The sequence below is a fragment of the Papaver somniferum genome, chromosome 3, assembly GCF_003573695.1.
Source record: "Papaver somniferum cultivar HN1 chromosome 3, ASM357369v1, whole genome shotgun sequence".
NCBI lineage: Eukaryota > Viridiplantae > Streptophyta > Magnoliopsida > Ranunculales > Papaveraceae > Papaver > Papaver somniferum.
In genome coordinates, this window is record NC_039360.1 from 165,064,734 (window position 1) to 165,083,411 (window position 18,678).

The following is an 18,678-nucleotide window of genomic DNA, read 5'->3' on the forward strand; positions in this document are numbered from 1 at the left end:
ATTTTTTTGTAAAGTTCCGAATGTACGATGGCCCAAAAATCAGAATTTGGAAAAACTTATACTTTTCAAATTTTGTCTTTGAAATAATCGGAAGTTAAATTAGTTACCAAAACTTCCGAATATGGGATGTCTAACCTTCAATATTGGCCCTTGGAACCACCTGGAGCCATGGCGTGGTTTGTTTTGAACTTGTGATATTCGGAGGATAATTTTTTTGTAAAGTTCCGAATGTACGATGGCCCAAAAATCAGAATTTGGAAAAACTTATACTTTTCAAATTTTGTCTTTGAAATAATCGGAAGTTAAATTAGTTACCAAAACTTCCGAATATGGGATGTCTAACCTTCAATATTGGCCCTTGGAACCACCTGGAGCCATGGCGTGGTTTGTTTTGAACTTGTGATATTCAGAGGATAATTTTTTTGTAAAGTTCCGAATGTACGATGGCCTAAAAATCAGAATTTGGAAAAACTTATACTTTTCAAATTTTGTCTTTGAAATAATCGGAAGTTAAATTAGTTACCAAAACTTCCGAATATACCACACAAATCATTGTCATTTGAACTTGTCTAACTTAGTTACCCAAACAAATTTCCGAATGTACAACAAAAATCATTGTCATTTATCTGCTCTTCTTTACTTTACGACCGTGACTACCTCCCAGTCCTGCACGACCACGGGTTTGAGCACCTTCAGTTGGAGCAGCTTCGGCGCTCGATGAAGCTCGAGTTCTTTTACCCGTCTTTGATACTGCCACCTTGGGCTGATGCCTCTTTGTGACTTTCTCCCCAAACTGGGCAGCATAATCTTCGTTATCCATATTATCAACTAGATCTCTAGCCTCTTTGATCTTCTCAGCTGGCATGGGATCTCCGCTCTTCAGGCATGCAGTTAACATTTTGGAAACACGCTTGAACCTATTCACCTTTTTTTTATACGTAATGACATAACATCAAACGGTAATTACCTAAGATTTATAGGAATAATATAAAATGAACAAAAATATAAGAACACGCACCAGTCTATCATAACCAGCTGGTTTGTCTTTGATGATACAATTATAACTTGAACCCGCCGCAGTAGTGTTCGATTTGATTTCACGGATAACCAAAGGATGTGATACCTTGTTATACCAACTCATATAGTCTGGAGAATTTTCATCACCTCGGGTGGTTCGTCTACCAGTGTCGATAATGAAGTCATTCCTCTTATCCCAGTTATCAAGAACAGTAGGTGGGCCTGTGTGAACAATCGTGAGATTATCACCACTAGAAGAGCACAACTCCAACTCCAATTTGTAGTAATCCCCCATTTTCTCCACAGGTTGCTGTTGTATATACCCGTGTTGTCGCATCACCCTAGAGGGGTTATACATCACATATCCTGTGGGGTGCCACAACGGTCCAAAATAAAGGGACAAGTCCGACCGAACATTTATATGCCCACTGGATCGATCTTCCTTGTATGGATCAAAGCATACGTCCGAGGCCTTCAATTGGTTCAAAATCTCCCTCATGCGAATCAACTGCTTCTCTTTTGTCCTAGAACGGTTGTCTTCAAATATATACTTTGTTCCTCTAGGAGTACCTTTGCACCACCCCGGGTTCTCTCCGGCCAACTTCAGGATAGGGAAGTGGTCATAGATCCATGCCTATATACTTAAGAAACCAAGTTTTAGTAAATAGATTGTGTATATTCGGTAGTACCTTTCCCTCCTAGCACTAGCTGTCACTTTCTTCCTCCCTTCTCGACTTTGTCTAAACAACAAAGAAAGGAACAATATTTACAAACTATACAATCGGAAGACAAAGTATGAAAATATAACCCGAATGTACACCTTCGGACGTAAGAATACACATATTGTTCCCGAATACAAAACAATCGGAAGATAACTAAACATATTTGCAACCGAATATACATCAATTGGAGTTCAGAAGCTGTAAATTTTTCATCCTATACAATCGGAAGACAAAGTGCACATCTATAACCCGAATGTACAAATTCGGAAGTAAAAAGACACATTTTTTTTCGAATGAAAAACAATCGGAATATAACTAAACATGTTTACAACCGAATATTCATCAACTGGAGTTCAGAAACTCTAAAATTTTATCCTACACAATCGGAGGTATAAAACATTATATTGTCTTCCGAATAAATACTGGCCCTACATTCGGTAGTGAGTGTTCTTCCGAATATTGTGTGTCTATTTAAATATATTCGGTAGCCAAAAAATTCATTAAACTACCGATTATTAGCAGTTTGTATCCAGGAAGATATGGCCACCAATATTCGGCAGATAATCATCAAATCTTTCTCCCGAATACTGTCGATGTTCTTGAAAAATGAAGAACACGACTACATTCGGAAGTAAATGAGCATGCATATCGTCCGAATCTAGATAAATAACCGAAAACCCTAGAATTTTTTTTTCTCGAGTCGACGAATTAAAGCGAAATAAACCCCAAAAATGATAGATTCATACCTAATTGGGGCCATTTGAAGTTGACGAAGTGTTTGAGTCTCGGAATCGCCACCACCGACTACATTGCCGGGTACTTGTTCTTCGCGTTCTTCTTCATTTGCAGCAAGAATTTCTTTATTTCTTGCTAAAATTCCAATGTTTGGATCGATACCCCGAGCAACATTTTTGGTTCTAGGTCTGTGGGTTTCATTTCTCTTATCCATTGTTTTATAATCGAATCGAAGATGTTTTGATTTTACGATTCGCGACGATGTTTCGGTTGAACGAGGAAATTTTTTTTTTCTTCCACAATCGGAAGATAATATGAAACTGGAAGAAGAAGAGTTGAAATGAGTAGAATTGTTTTTGATTTGGTTTTTATACAATTTTACCAGAAGGGCATTTATGTAACTTCAATATCATATAGGGTACCCCTTAACTAGAGTCTTTGGCTGGGTATAAATTGATGGCCCCTAAATCCTTTGGAGTGGCCCCTAGAAACGCCAGATTCTTTTTTACCTCTTCAAAGCTTATTGGTTTTTATTGTGACGTCAGACACAATACAAATTTCTAGGGATGCCGGATGCGCGAGATGCCTGCTATATAAAGACGAAATTAGCAAGCAAACGAAAAGACAAGTCATAAATATTCTCATTCAAAGTTCAGCTTTTTCGTTTCCCGTTCAACACGTTTCCCAAAGAGAGAGAGAGAGTTAAATATTTTAAACTTTTTCCAAAGTGTTCTGTTTTAGTTTTTTTTGACCGAGTTCTGTTTTAGTTCTGTATAGTGCATATAGTGATGAAAATTAGCAAGTGTTTCAAGTTTAACCAAGCATCAGAAATTAGACTTTCTTCAACTGATTCCTCTCTTTTCCACTCCTATTGATTAAAGAGAGAACCCAAAATCACCGAGTCACTCTTTCTGCTACGCAGCTTCATTAGTACAACTACTTCTCTCAAGAAGAATCTGGTAAGCATTCCCCTGTTCTCTAACATTTGTTATATTTAATTTTCTTCATAGGGTTTTAATTGGATCTTATTTGGTCTTTTAGGGGTCTCAGAATTTCATCTAGTTATCATCCACGGAGATAATGTTTCTCTTTAGTAATCTAAGCATCGTAAATTACTTTCTTGGTATATATAACAACATCGCCTTTTTTTTCTTTTTTTTTGTCATTGGTGTCCCCGTCGTTGGGGAGTTTCTTACAGTGGGAGTTTCTTTAGTCTCTTTAGTAATCTAAGCATCGAATTCTTCGACGAAAAAATTGCAGTTTCAGAGATTTTATTTTATTTTTAAAGAAACGTTCAAACAAATTTTAATATAATTCTAATTAGTAAAACAAAATTGAATTAAGTTGATAAAATAAAATAAAAAAAATCTTATATTCAAATCCTTAGAGATTCTCAACACCAACTCTCTCTCAAACTATCACTCGCTAGCTAAAGTAGTTACAATCCTAAACTCAAAAGGCAACATACTCCGAATATAAAAATGACGAGCAAAAAAAAAAAAAAGAAAAAACAAGGCTCAAATAATCCTCAAAACCACTAACTACAATTCTCAAGTGTGAAGAACCTCATTCCCAAACGAAAGGAATTTGCTATTAAAATAAGAAAGGTTCAAGGTATGGAGCTAAGAAAACTAAAATATCTTTTCAACTATTAAAACAAAATTAGCTCAACATAGAAAGCAAGGTTCGGTAGAACACCGTGAGTACATGAGAAAAGACCAGCAAAAAATATAAGACATTACTGCACCCCTCACTCACAACTTGCAGCTGAAGGGATGATGCCGCCACTGACTCCAAAGATACATCCACTCCTGCCGCAGGAACAACTGTGAATAAAAAACAAACAGAAGTAAGATCTCAGCGTTATCACTACAATACTGATGCCAGTAAAAACCTGAAACCAACTAAGAGAGTGATGAGTATGTACAGAAGACTGTAACAAAATCCAACCTGTATCAGTCCAATCCCCACCAGCAGCAAGGGCTGGAGCAGCAACTGCATCACCTCCCCGTTGGACGTCGCCAGCCGTCTGATTCTGCATTAGTTTATAGCACAGACAAAGTTGGGAAAAAGATTTATAGCACATTCATGAGACTTGATTCTGCCCAGTACACAAAAAACAGACGTTTGGAAGACGGGAACTGGAACAAGTGAAATAAACGAGGATGAAGCAGAAGAAGAAACTATACCAAGAGCTTGAATCACGTAGAACTTATTATTATCATCTGAGAGATTTTGTTTGGTTCAACATTGCATCATAGATTTCACCTCCCTGTATAAATATGAAGCAAAACAGTTTTGAAGCCATAAGTAAATAAGAACCAACAGTAAAAATACCCCTTGCTGGTGACTTCCAACAATAAAGAACTGCAACTGGATTACTTACATGCTCCAATACATGGTAGATTGTCTTATATTGGTCAGAAAGATGCTGATCCAAAATCGCAGCACCTTTCTTGGCGGCTTTAACCAACTTTTCCTCATTCACCTCACTCACTTCTCCTTTATCTCAAGCCATCACCATATTCATAAATTAAGAAATCCCCAAATTTGATCGAAAAAACACACACACGCAAAATTGACATTGATTTTGAGTCAATTCAATGTATGACACACACAACATTTTTGAATCAAATTGCAATCCATCTTTCTATACCTAAGCAAACACATCCCCAATTTCATATCCATCACGAAATCAACAAACATCGAATAAAAAATTGAAACAATACCTTGAAGAAAACACAGCCCCAAGTTATTCCATCTCATGCATATCCATTGCAGAAAGAGATATTTTTGGAGTACCAAGTAATACAGACACTTCGATGTCACTCATATGACCACCAAACTCATAAGATACAACAGAAAAAATTGTACACGTTTTTGGTATCAACTCCCCACTTGTGATGCTACTACCCGTAAGCATTTCAAAAAGAAAAATCACGATATATTATCCAAATTAGAGAGCTAGGAAGGTGTTGTGAATTTCAGGGAAGAAAAAACATGAATTTGCAAGTACCTTGCTTCCAGATATCTTGCTTGTAAGTACATGCAAATCCTTGTTCACAAAGGCCTGGCTCCTCCTTAATTAGGAGGTCCAATTTCCTATTTATCTATTGACTCCACAGATGCATAGCCATAGGGAATCATAAATACAGAGCAAGTTTGTTATCTTAATCACTATCTTTTTCATGCTTTGACTACATAATTTCAAGAGATTAGGTGTATAATTGTTTTGAAGTATGGATCATAATAGAGGAAATATTACTACTCTATGTGGCAAATGCATTAATACATGGATTAGAGCATCTTAATAATGAAAGAATAATGTCATTCAGTAACTGCAAGCCACTCTTCGCAGTACTTGCTCAGCCACAAAATAACAGGAGAAGCTTCATATTCCCTGCTTGTAACTCTAATCTACCAAAAAACTAACTAAACTAAAAAATGTAACCTCATTATTGATAAGTAATAGATAAAATCAATCAAGTTTAATACAAAAAAAGTATTCGTATGGATGTGGAATAAATCTAAAGAAACAATATTAGAAAAAAATCTAGTACTGAGAAACTAATAATTACTGTTACCACTGCACTTACATTTGTTCACCGCAGTTCACAATCACCAACAGCCATCTGAATTTTTGGTAACACCCAGCATTTCATTTTCTTCAATTCACATCTCAAGAACCTCCATTCATCAATCTCTGTTACTGATTGCTTATTTTAAACTTTCTTCATCTAATATCACGGCTTCTAGCAATCCTGTGTATACCCATGAACATCAACATCTCCATTCCCTTTCACAACTTCATCGAGCACTTTCAAATCTCAGATTCAAATCAAAACCCCACCACAGGTGCTCGAGCTCAGCAAGCCATGGTTCAAACTCAAACCCTGAATCCATTTCCATCTCAGATTCGACTTTTCCTTCTCTGACTCAATCATGGCAAACAACCACCAGATTCATCTTCTACACACCCTAAATTATCCATTAATCTTCAAAAATTCCTCCATCTGAACCTAATCACCCATCTCAGCAACTCAATCTATACCACCTTCTAATTTCTCGATTGGTTCTCAACCCATGGTAACATTAACACCAATTTCTTCTTAGATTCTCAACCCATCTCCTCCAGATTCAACCATATTAGTTCAACTCCTACGAACCCTAATTCTTCAGAAACAAAACCCTAACTCTTCACTTGAAACAGCAACGACCATTTCCATTCTTCCTGTTAAACGATGGCAACATTCACATCTTCTACTTCGAATCCTTCTCAATTTCTATCTTCAATCATCTTCCATTAATCTTCTCTGTCTCGATCTCCTCTCTCGGTTTCATGGCTGAAGAAGAAAGAAAAACGAAGAAGGGGAAAAAAAAGGGAAAAAAAGAAGAAGAAGGAGGTGGTCGGGATTTGATCCTGCAACATTTATGTCACTTTACCTACTATTTTACTAAACTGTCCCTCAATAATTAACACATTTCCAACCTCCGTGGCCTTTTTTCTGCCCATGAATTTTACGTGATTACCCTTCATTTTATGTTATATTTACCCTAGTTTTAGTGAGAAATGGAAACATGTAGAGGCATTTTTGGTTTTTCAGCATGGACCATTCTCAAACTTTTTGTAATAATTGATCACTTAGAAAGTGGACGTATAAAGGTCCTCCCTCGCTTCGCTCGGTCGTCCCAATGATGATATACTGCATTGCTACTAGTAGTCTTGAAGATGCGGGTGATACAGCTGAGATTCACAAGAATCTTTTGGAATAATGGATTTTAGAGGAGAATACCCCGAAAAAGGTTGCTCGAATACACTCCATGGATTTCTGACGGAAGATCTGAATTATCTTGTAAGCAGTGACCCAGGTAGTATATAAAATATTGGTGATGGAACATTTGGAGAAGCCTTCAGGGCTGGTGAGAGTGCCTGTAAAATAGTGTTGATCGCCCGTGGATGGGTTTTTACAAAAGGTATCAGGGCCAGTCATTTATATTTCTCCAGGGTGTTTGTTTTATTGTCAGGCTTTTCTATCAATGGAACATTTACAATGGTTACTCTGAGTTCGACAGGTTCATTTTTTAGCTGTCAAAACGTAAGTTTTTGAGATTTATGTCTTTAAAATTGCAAGTTTATTCATATGCTTCTCAAATCGAGGGCATGTATTACTACGAAGGGTTTCAGTGAATTATAATTCAGGATCTTCGGTTAGTTTTTATTTTAATAGATATCCTTGCCTTTGTCAGATATCCTCAGAATTGCTCGAGTAGGTGTTGATTTCGAGTGCTCTGAACAATATGAAAGGTCCATAAGGAGATTTAGATATCACATGCACAACCTTCATACAAACAATAGAATCTGTGTTGCATCATCATGCATAAGTATGTTAGTTATTGAAGACTAATTAATTATTTCCTAAAGTTAGACGTGGTTATTTAGGGAAGGGGTTTCCTAAAACGGCTAGAATTCTTGGTGGCCAAGTTTGTAACCTATATAAATAGGTAATTAGGTCTTGTAGAATTACATTGTGTAGAAAACGATTAAGAGATCGGTGAGAGATTTCTTGTATATCTTTTAGGGGTAAAGCTAGGATTTCGTTGTGGGAGAATATTGGTGAGGAACAAGAGACAAGGTTATCGTCTCGGGTACACCGAGGGTTTGCTGGGATTCACACGACGTTGTAATCATTTTTCTTCATAGTGGATTTGAGTTGGTGCGGCTCAAAGTGGACGTAGACAATATATACAAGTTGTATGTATTAGTCGAACCACTGTAAATCTTGTGTCTTGTGAGTTGATTTATCTTTCTCGTATTATTATAGTTGCTTGTGCTTGGTTTACTTATTATTCATCATAATATCTCAAGATCCGTTATTTTCGCTGTTGTCAGTGATTCCTTAAGAAAATCCTGACAACTGGTATCAGAGCTCGGGTTAGAGCTTTAGGGTTTATCGTAGTACGATTGGAGTGGGAGTTATGGGTGATAATAACGAAAGTACGGTAGCTAGGGTTAAAGTTTTTAATGGGAAGAACTTTGCGTTTTGGAAGTCTCAGATGGAAGACTACCTATATGAGAAAGACCTTGCTGATCCATTGGGTGGAGTTGTGAAAAAGGGAGCACGCAAAGACGATGAATGGACAACTCTTGATCGCAAGTGTTTAGCCGTGTTCCGTAGATGTCTAACGGAGGAAGTCTACAATAACGTACAAGAGGAAACTAGTACGAAGGATCTTATGGATAAACTTGAAAAGTTGTATCAAAAGTCATCATACTCGGGAAAGATTATGTTGTGTGAATAATTGTTTAATCTGAAGATGCAAGAAGGCGGAGCGATTTCAGCACATCTTGGGAAGTTTAAGTCAATTATTTCTTAGCTTTTAAAAGTTAGTATTACTTTTGATGATGAAGTTCAAGCTTTACGGTTGTTGTCGTCATTACCAAAGAGTTGGGAGACTACAAGGACAACCATCAGCAATTCCGCAGGGAGCGAGAAGTTGAAGCTTGATGATGTGCAACAAAGGTTAATTGCTGAAGAGGAGAGAAGAATAGAAAAAGGTTATGTTTCTAGTTCTTCAAGCTCGTCCTTAAGTATGCATGAAGAAGATAGAGGCAAGAGTTCAAATAGGAACAACAACAAGACTAGATGGAAGTCTAGAGGAAAGTCTAGGGGAGATCTCAATCCCGGCCTAGAGGTGTTGTTGAGTGTTGGTCGTGTAAGAAAGTAGGACACTACAAACGTGACTGTCCGGAAAACAAATGTGCTAATAATGGTGGAAACAAAGGTAATCAAGAAGAGGTCAACGTAGTTGCAGCTGCGGAACCGGTGAAGGTCCTTGTTGATAACAAGAAGGTGATTGCGGAAGGTTTTCTACTACTCTTTGAGGACAAGCAAGATGAGTCTTGGATTATAGACTCGGGAGCTTCTTTCCATGCAACGGGTGATAAGAGTATTATGATCTCTTATAAAGAAGGATATTATGGCCAAGTATTCTTAGGTGACGGTGAAGCATGCGACATCATCGGTTTGGGTGATGTGATCTTAAAAGTCAATGGTTCGACATGGAAATTGAAGGATGTACGACACGTTCCAAATTTGAAGAAGAACTTGGTGTCTGTGGGCCAAGTTTGTGATGATGACTGTGAAGTTGTGTTAGCGAAACACAATTGGAAAGTGAAGAAAGGAGCTATGGTATTAGCTCGTGGAGTTAGATTTGGTACTTTATACCGGACTTCAGATGGAACTACTTTAGCAGTGGCTAATAGTGGTGAAGACACTAACTTATGGCATAGAAGATTAGGGCACATGAGTGAGAAGAACATGAAGATTCTATGTTCGGGAGGATATCTACCTAAGGTGAAGTCTGTTGATATGAGTTTTTGTGAAGACGGTGTTCTTAGAAAGCAAAAATGGGTTAGTTTCAGCAGCGGAGGAAGAGACTTGAGAAGTGCAAAACTTGATTTGGTTCACACGGATGTATGGGGACCAATTGATGTTGCATCTCACAACGGGTTCCAATATTATGTCACCTTTATTGATGATCACTCAAGGAAGGTGTGGCTTTACTTCATGAAGAATAAGTTCGAGGTGTATGAAGTGTTTAAGAAGTGGAAAGCTTTGGTTGACACAGAAACTGGTCTGAAGTTGAAGTGTCTAAGGTCAGACAACGGTGGTGAGTATGACAAAACAAAATTCTTACAGTTATGTGCTACGAATGGAATTCGTTTGGAGAGGACAATTCCAAGGACACCACAGGAGAATGGAGTAGCAGAACGTATGAATTGGACGTTGAATGCACGTGCAAGGTGCATGAGGTTGCAGTCTGGTTTTCCCGAGACCTTCTGGGCACATGCAACGGAGACGGCTGCTTATCTGATTAACAGGACACCTAGTAGTCCATTAGATATGAAGATACCAGAGGAGGTTTGGACTGGAAAAAAGGTAAATCTTTCATATTTGAAAGTTTTTGGTTGTGTTGGTTATGTTCATCTTAGTCCCGGTGAGAGGTCTAAGATAGGTGCTCAAGCAAAGAAGTGTATATTTTTTGGTTACGGAAATGACACTTTTGGGTATAAACTTTGGGACTACGAGGGTCACAAAGTTATTAGAAGTAGAGACGTCACTTTTAATGAGAATGAGCTGTACAAGGACAGGAATAAAACAGAAGTTGAAGATGTCGGATTAAGCAACGTCGATAAGGAGTTGTATGTAGATATTGATGATGTTTCTGGAAAAAGTGTGGTACAAGAAGGGGAAGGTGTTGCTGATGGCAGAGAAGTACAAGGTGAAGATAGTTCCGCTGCAGTGGGAGTTACACCTATAGTTCCACAAGAAGTACGAAGATCATCAAGAACTCCAAAACCAAATCCAAAGTATGTTCTGAATTATCTATTACTTATGGATGGAGGTGAACCTGAAGATATAAACCGGAAAAATTTCTTGGATAACAGGTCAGTTTCATACCAAACATATTTTTTTTTTATATAGGACAATCTTATAACTCTCCATCTAAATTCCTCACAATCTTTTCAAACCATCAGCACGTATTTAGTATCGTAACTTTATTGAGTTGGAGTTCGTAGTTGTGAGTATTTTGTTTTACACAATTTCCATGATCTTCCGCATTTTAACTCTTTTCAAACTCATTTTCCACATGGGACTTTAGAACTAATTTATCTCCTGTTCTACATTTCAGGTTGCAGCTGCCTTAGCTGTGGCAGAAGCTGCTTGTGAATTTGAACATCTAGATCTCCACCGGTCTAATGTAATCACCAATTACATTACTAATAATTTGACGGTTATTAGCAATCTCCATGACAGTATTGCTGAGCTGACATCAAATTACCTCTCCAAGGGAAATATTCTTTTAACTTGAACAGGAGGTGAAACGGAGAAATTTGTGCTTGAGGGAAGACAAATGTGGGCAAGAACGTTTGGATTTTCAATAACAATAACTGATTTCACCCTTTCTCGAATCAATACCGGTAATTATCTACTCAAAGACTTGATACATTTATTGAAATTTGTGCAGATTTAGACATCCGCTTTGTTTTCTGCATACATAGAGGAGAAGCTATACATTCTATTGGCCTATCTGATGATCCAGCACTCTTTGAGGGTCCTAAAAGTTGTAGGCAGGTAGGAAAAAGCATATATGAAAAGATGTACAAGTCTTAAGTCTTTTTATTCATTATTACGTTTGCATCACTGCCATTTTGATCTAAGAAAGTACATACGTTTGTCAGAGTCGAACTACAGAGGACAAAAAAGGATGTACAAGAAAAGATTGGGAAGGTAAAGAAGCAAGTTTTTTGATTCATTTGCTGTTCCTGCTGTAATTGTCATTTTTGCTGAATGTATCACTGGAGTATTAGTTATGCATTTGATTTCTTCTTCTTAATGGATGTAATATGTCGTCGTCTAATTATCAACTTCTTTAGTAAAAGTTCATTCTTAGTTAAATAGCAACAAGTAAGACTCTGTGATTCTCTGCAATAAGTGGGTCAGTTTGGTTCTGAATTGAGGTCCCACAATCCAAAAATAATTGGTTTCAGAATCTAAGCAATGATATAACTTGTCTCATGGATTTAAAAAAATAATAATCTAGATTGAAATTTGCATTGTTTGAACAGATCAGTTGTTCAAACTAACAAGGTCTAACTCCAGGCTCCAATTGGGGTGCATCACCATTGAGTTAAATGTAAAAACAAGAATTCTCAAGTCTTTACTGTTTTGTTAGCTTTAAGGAATTAATATTACTCCACCAACATTTTGATGTGTGTACCAAATATACTAAAGTCAAGTACAAGAAAGGCTAGCTACTAACTGGAAACTCCACTGAACCTTTGAAGAGGACGGTTTGATACAACGGTCCAACGACTCCAACCTAGAACCTACACACGTCTGTCATAAATATATATACCCAAAAATGTGATAAACTAGTGCGTGCAGAACAAGTGCAGTTTCCAGCATACAAAACAAACGCAAGTTGCGTCTGTGTGCGCATTTTTCAAACTCCATTTCGAGAAACTTGAATCTTCAGAGAAACAACGCAAACTTTATTTCTACATATAAGTCAGTCTTCATCTCTCAGTAGTTGAGTTCCATTCCTTCATTTTTTTCACATGCACCCACCTTCCCATCTCCTCCTCACCCACCTTCCGAGACAAATACACAAAACTCGATCACCTAAGTTGTAATCTTAATTAATAATTTTTCCTGAGGGATATCAGGTTTGAGGGTTTCAGAGCAGAAAATAGTTGAATGATGCATTATCAGCAGTCTTTCAGCTTTTATGTCTCTTTCTTCTTTTTACTGTTCATCACTTCTGTTCCAGCAAGAAACACTGTTTTATATGAGAATCCAAACAAGAATATCACTACTCTATCTGATCAAGTTATGCCATTTAGATGCGGGGTGGATGAAAACCATGCTCACAAGTTGCACATAACGAAACACTTCTCGTATATTAATGGCCACCGACACACTTGGGATCGTCCAACTTTGATGTTAAACTACGCCTTGTCTCCAAATCACACCATCGATTACATAAAAGCTTCAGAGATTCGTGCTGCTCTTAAACGTGCTTTCTCGGTATGGTCATCAGCCATTAATGTTAATTTTACGGAAACTCAAGACTACGAGCACGCCAACATCACCATCGGTTTTTACCATGGTGACCATGGAGATGGAGATCCATTTGATAATACTACGGTGCTTGCACATGCAACCGGTCCGGGAAGAGGCGCGGAATTTCATTTTAACGCGGCATTTACTTTTGCAGTTGATTTCAATTCCGAGAAATCAGATACGGCCTATGATTTGGAATCCGTCGCAGTACATGAAATAGGTCATATTTTAGGGCTGGATCATTCATCAATTCCTGAAGCTGTCATGTGGCCTCATGGATCCCCAAGAACCATAAAGGTGAAGTTATCATTGGACGATGTGTATGGTGCTCAACTTATATATGGCTCAAACCCAGATTTTAACCTTGATTCTGTAATGAACCGTGCAAGTAAGTCATTTGGTTTAGGAGAAATCATGACAATTTCTGTTTCGTTACTAGTTACAGCATTGTTTTCTTGTCTCTAATATGAATTCCTCTACTAGTCCTTGGAATCCTTTCTATTTGTAGCCATTTGGCATTTTTATTATGATGAATTCCTCTTTATTAAGGTTTTGTTATTGGAAATCATGTCTGCTGTGGTGGTTCACAATCCTTGAGAGGCCTAATATGCAGACACAATCTGGTCAATATTTTAAACTTATAGTACCTAGAGCATGAGTGTCCCACTTGTTGCTTGTTCTACGAGACAACTTTATTAGGCTTTCGAATGCGCACTCTGCCAGAGAATGGGTGTGTCTATGTTGTAAGAGTGTGCACCATAAAAGTGGATGCAACTAGTCACAACTCTTCCTCGAGCATTTGAAAACTCGATAAATCTCTTGTAGTATTGGACCTAATGTAGTTGCATAAATAGATATCTTGATGTCATGCACCTTAAATTGCGCTGCCCCATAAGCAATCCATGTAACTTAAGCTTATGCAATATTATTTTTTTTTACGCTTCTGCAAAAGAATGGCGAATTTAGCGACCAATGCTCAAAAACAACTTTGTCATGTCAGTTTCAATATCAGTACTGGGCCATGGAGTAATAAATAAACTGTGCATGATAATGTTGCAACTCATACTGACATGACCAAGACTGCGATAGAGAGAATAGCTACTAGTTGGTATGTGATATTCCTTCGACCAACAAAGCTATTTTTACAAGTGGAATGCAACAACGATTTTTATTTTGGATACAGATTTTACTCGTCAGTCCTTCATGTCTTGACTTGTATTGAAATATATTTCAACCTTGAAGAGTTGAGCACTAGGTTCCACATAAAATGCATGGCCAACAATTTGGTCAGTCCCTCTCCAAGGATATCCAGTGTCGTTCAAGTCCACACATTAGAGAAGTAGTGAGGAAACCCATTTTTGTTTTCCATTGTTTGTCTCCAGAGTGACACAAAAATTGTAGAAGTAGTGATGTCGCTATCATCATCACCAACCGAATGGTTTCTGATAATGCAGGATTCGCAGGAAACATCCACCAAATCTTATTTCGGAAAATGGATCATTTGTCCAAATATTTTTAAAACATGGTTTAAATGGACGAGTAAAAATTATTATGGGTGAAATGAACACCAAAAAAATAGCAAGGATGAAACTGGATTCATCCTGACTTAAACTTAAAAAAATAGCAAGGATGAAACTTGATGTATCCTGATGTAAATTAAAAATAAGAAAAAATGTTTAAAAATGGATATGATGAAACTGTTTACATCCCGGCTATTTTTACATTTTTGTCCATTTAAACAGTATCAAAATCTAAATGTCTTTTTCACCCAGAAATTATTGATTTTGGTCTTTTTAACCAAATTTGTGATCTTATTTCTGGGCCTAGTTGTATGTTGAATCAAACAACTAGCCAGGCTTGATGAGAATGCTTTTGCCATATGTTGAATCAAGAACGATTTTTGGGGACCATGATTTTTCTTGGGGGACAATGGTTTTATTTTGGGTAAAGACGTTAAAAGTAAATCTAGGTCACCCCTTATCTAGATATTTATATTAATACCTAAATTATCCTCCTGATTAATTTTAGGTGATGATTAGCTAGTGTTAATAATAGTTAGTGTAATGATTAGTGAGATGATTAAGTTAAAGATAATTAGTGAGACTAAAAATCAGATGAGTTTTTTTTTAAAGAAGTAGAATTATCGAGAGAATAAAGTTAGAAAAGATGAAGAAGGAAAACATGAAAAATGATGGATTTTACCAACCACAACCGGAGGAAGGGTATTTTGGATACAAATTTTACTCGTCGGTCCTTCATGTCTTGACTTGTATTGAAATATATTTCAACCTTGAAGAGTTGAGCACAAGATTCCACATAAAATACGTGGCCAACAATCTTGTCAGTCCCTCTCCAAGGGTATCCAGTGTCGTTCAAGTCCACATATTAGAGAAGTAGTGAGGAATTCATCTCTTCTGGTATCTTGAGACAAAACCCATTTTTGTTTTCCATATTTTGTCTTCAGGGTGACACAAAACTTGTACAAGTAGTGATGTCGCTAGTCGCTATCATCATCGGCAACTGAATGCGTGGTTTCTGATGATGCAGGAATCCGTAGAAAACATCCACCAAATCCTATTTCGGGGCGGTAGTTGTATGTTGAATCAAACAACTAGCCAGCCTTGATGAGAATGCTTTTGCCAATATATATATGTTCATTTTCCACTCAATTCATCAAGTATATATGAATTTTCCACCGGTTTCACAAATATTAATGTTCGTTACCTTTTACGATCGAGGTGGTGCCTTTGACGATGGTGGATACTGCGTTCAAATCTAGCTAGTTTTCTGAATTGATGATGATGATGATGATACGTTGGCACCACCTTCTTCATCACCCATTACCTTGATTCATTGACTGTTCGAAAGATTTTATTTTAATTTCCTGTCGCAGCTCCCACGTTTTGTTCAATATTATCCTTGAGCTCTATGGGGACAAACTAGGTAAATAAAATATATTCTTTCAAGAGGTGAGTGAAATCAGTAGATCCAACAACCAAGCCTAAGAGTAGAGAGAATGAATGGGGATAAGCTTCAAGAACAAGGGGCTGGTTCGTATAGCATTTGCCAATAGTTTTTATATACAAAATGGAAGGGCCCGGCCGGTTCGTATCATTTTCAAGGACTAGTGTTAGTGGGGATTTATTAAGGCACATTTCAAATGGTGATCTTGTGTATTGTGGATGAGACATATTTTGGGGTTAATAATTGGTTTTCCTTCTTGGGTAGGTTGGGCAGAGAGTATATATGGTCCCCAAAACTTTGATTTAGTGTAGTCCAACTAACGCAGCCTAATGAACCATTAACTTACCTCGCTAAATTGGGGCCTATGCCACTTAATTGGAGTCTATAGCTACATGACAAAATAGGGTTTCTAGGAAATAATTTATAGAAACCCCTTAGCAAATATTTATGTTAATGCCTGATATGCCTTTGTTAAATTAGTGCTAATTCGAAAAATTAAAAAGTGTTTAATCAAGTTAATTCTGAGATTAACTTTCATCAATGCATAATCAAAACCTGTAATAAAAAAGTTTTTTACTCGATCCAGAATCGGTTGATGTTAGTGTATTTGTAAACCGATTCTGGGTTGAGTTTTAATGCTTAGGAAGATGTAAACTCAGAATCGGAGTTTTATCAATACCACATAAACCGATTCTTAAAAATCGGGCTTTTGTAATGCACATGTAAACCGGTTATGCCTTACTTTCAGAAACAAGATATTCATTACATAATTTAGGAAATTAGCCCACCACATATATATATGACTCAGTATGGGAATTCTAGAATTTGACACATCAAATGCTCGTCAATGAACCTCCGAGCACGTCGGTACAACGTCGTGTATTCTTTGTGGTGAATGAACTTTTTTTCCCCATTACGAATTCACCATAGTCCGTTGAAACGTTTCAGCTGAAATTCAATGAATTTTTATATGTTAGTATGTGAACTAGTGTAGTTGAAATAGGTATAAAAATGATCGGCTTACTCACTTTTTCCCTAAGAGGAGCTCGTGGATGATAGCAGTACACCATATTTTTAAATATTACGTACTCTCGCATTGCGCCATTGATGTAGTTGAATCGAAAAGCCAAGTCCCTCCATTTTTGGTTATTGGGATTTGTGGTACGCCCGTAAAAGAACTCTTTAACTCTCTTCCAAAACATTGAATAAATTTCATTCGGACGTTCGCGTAACGTATTAGGAAAGGATTTAACCATACACAAATCTTCAAACGGTTCCCATACCATTTCTAGGCTAAGTGTGTGATGTGGGAGTGGCTCAAAGAGGTTGTCCTTATATAGATGAAGTCTCAACGGCTATTATTTTTTAATTCAATTCAAACAACCGGATTTTACATATTACCACATAGACTGATTTTGTCCTTACAAAATCATATAAATTTGCCTCTAACAAATCGGGCTTTTGTAATGCACATGTAAACCAATTGTGAAATTTAAAGAACTTTTATTCATAACAATCGGATTACATATTTATACATGTAAACCGATTCCATAAGTTACAGAACTTTTCTTCATAACAATCGGATTACATATTTATACATGTAACCCGATTCAAAAACTGAACATTTGAGAAACTGTCAGAATTGGATTACATATAGTTATATGTAAACCGATTCTGACATAAAGAATGCCAGAATCCTCAATTTTTCCGCACACATTAAGTCATTCATAAATTAGAAACCAGATTAAGTCATTCATAGAATAAGAGATTAAGTCATTCATAGACTAAGAGATTAAGTCATTCATAGACTAAGAGTGTAACCAAACATAATTCGAAAATAAGTTTAAGACAAGACATAAGTTTTGACTCCATAATTATCCATACTTATAAACATAGACATGAATATAACCATTCATTCATGAACACCCCCACCACGACCACACCCATCACGTCCTCGTTTACCAGGTTGAGCGCTGCTCGATGCACCTTCAGACATATTTTTTGGGTGGGGGGGGGGGGGGGGGGTCTCTTCCTCTTCTTCTTTGGCTCCTCCTCCTCCTACTCATCATCATCATCTTCGTCCTGCTCCCCAAAGTTTGCACCAACTTCTACATCTTCAAGACCGTTCAATTCATCAATCAGCTTTTCATTGGCCTTCACATTTTTCCCTTCCCTGATTTCTAGATTTGCTTGGGTTATCAAGTGTCTGACTCGTCTTCTCTGTTTCAATTTCAAATAACAAATATTCAATATATAATGCTAAAACCGTTAACAAAATCGTATTGAGTAACAATACGCACCAAGTATTCGAGAGTCGTATCTTTGTCCTCTATCATGGGCCTCTCATCTACTCGTATCACTCTAGTATGCGAAACATTGAGGTACCACGACATGTAACCCAGAATTGCCTCGTCATCTGTTCGAGATGTACCAACCAAAGGATATTTATGAAACGCTCTGTTATCCCAATAATCACATGATCTAAAAGGCCGGTGAACAATGACAATATCACTGTCATGTGCTTTGGTTTTTGTCTCATTGAAGTTGAAATCCTTGTGCGCCTTTAGGATTTTTTGTATGTAACCGCATTGTCTTGCGACTCTCAACAGGTT

The 18,678-nt window shown here is 37.2% G+C and overlaps 1 protein-coding gene and 2 long non-coding RNA genes across 3 annotated transcripts; 2 read left to right on the forward strand and 1 right to left on the reverse strand.

Annotated features, from left to right (window-relative positions):
• Nucleotides 1-3,188: 3,188 nt before the first annotated feature.
• LOC113357938 lies at nucleotides 3,189-4,131 on the forward strand. Its single transcript, XR_003364002.1, has 2 exons — nucleotides 3,189-3,433; nucleotides 3,516-4,131. It is a non-coding gene; the product is annotated as an uncharacterized LOC113357938 (long non-coding RNA).
• LOC113357937 lies at nucleotides 4,047-7,513 on the reverse strand. The gene is made up of 4 exons (XR_003364001.1): nucleotides 4,861-7,513; nucleotides 4,664-4,746; nucleotides 4,425-4,509; nucleotides 4,047-4,300 (listed from the first exon to the last, which is right to left on the reverse strand). It is a non-coding gene; the product is annotated as an uncharacterized LOC113357937 (long non-coding RNA).
• A 2,369-nt stretch (nucleotides 7,514-9,882) lies between these two features.
• Nucleotides 9,883-13,567, forward strand: LOC113360294 (metalloendoproteinase 4-MMP-like). Its single transcript, XM_026603817.1, has 7 exons — nucleotides 9,883-9,886; nucleotides 10,686-10,807; nucleotides 11,169-11,237; nucleotides 11,353-11,404; nucleotides 11,505-11,611; nucleotides 11,719-11,767; nucleotides 12,810-13,567. The coding sequence occupies exons 1-7, from the start codon at nucleotides 9,883-9,885 to the stop codon at nucleotides 13,565-13,567; spliced, it is 1,161 nt and encodes a 386-aa protein (XP_026459602.1).
• Nucleotides 13,568-18,678: the final 5,111 nt, after the last annotated feature.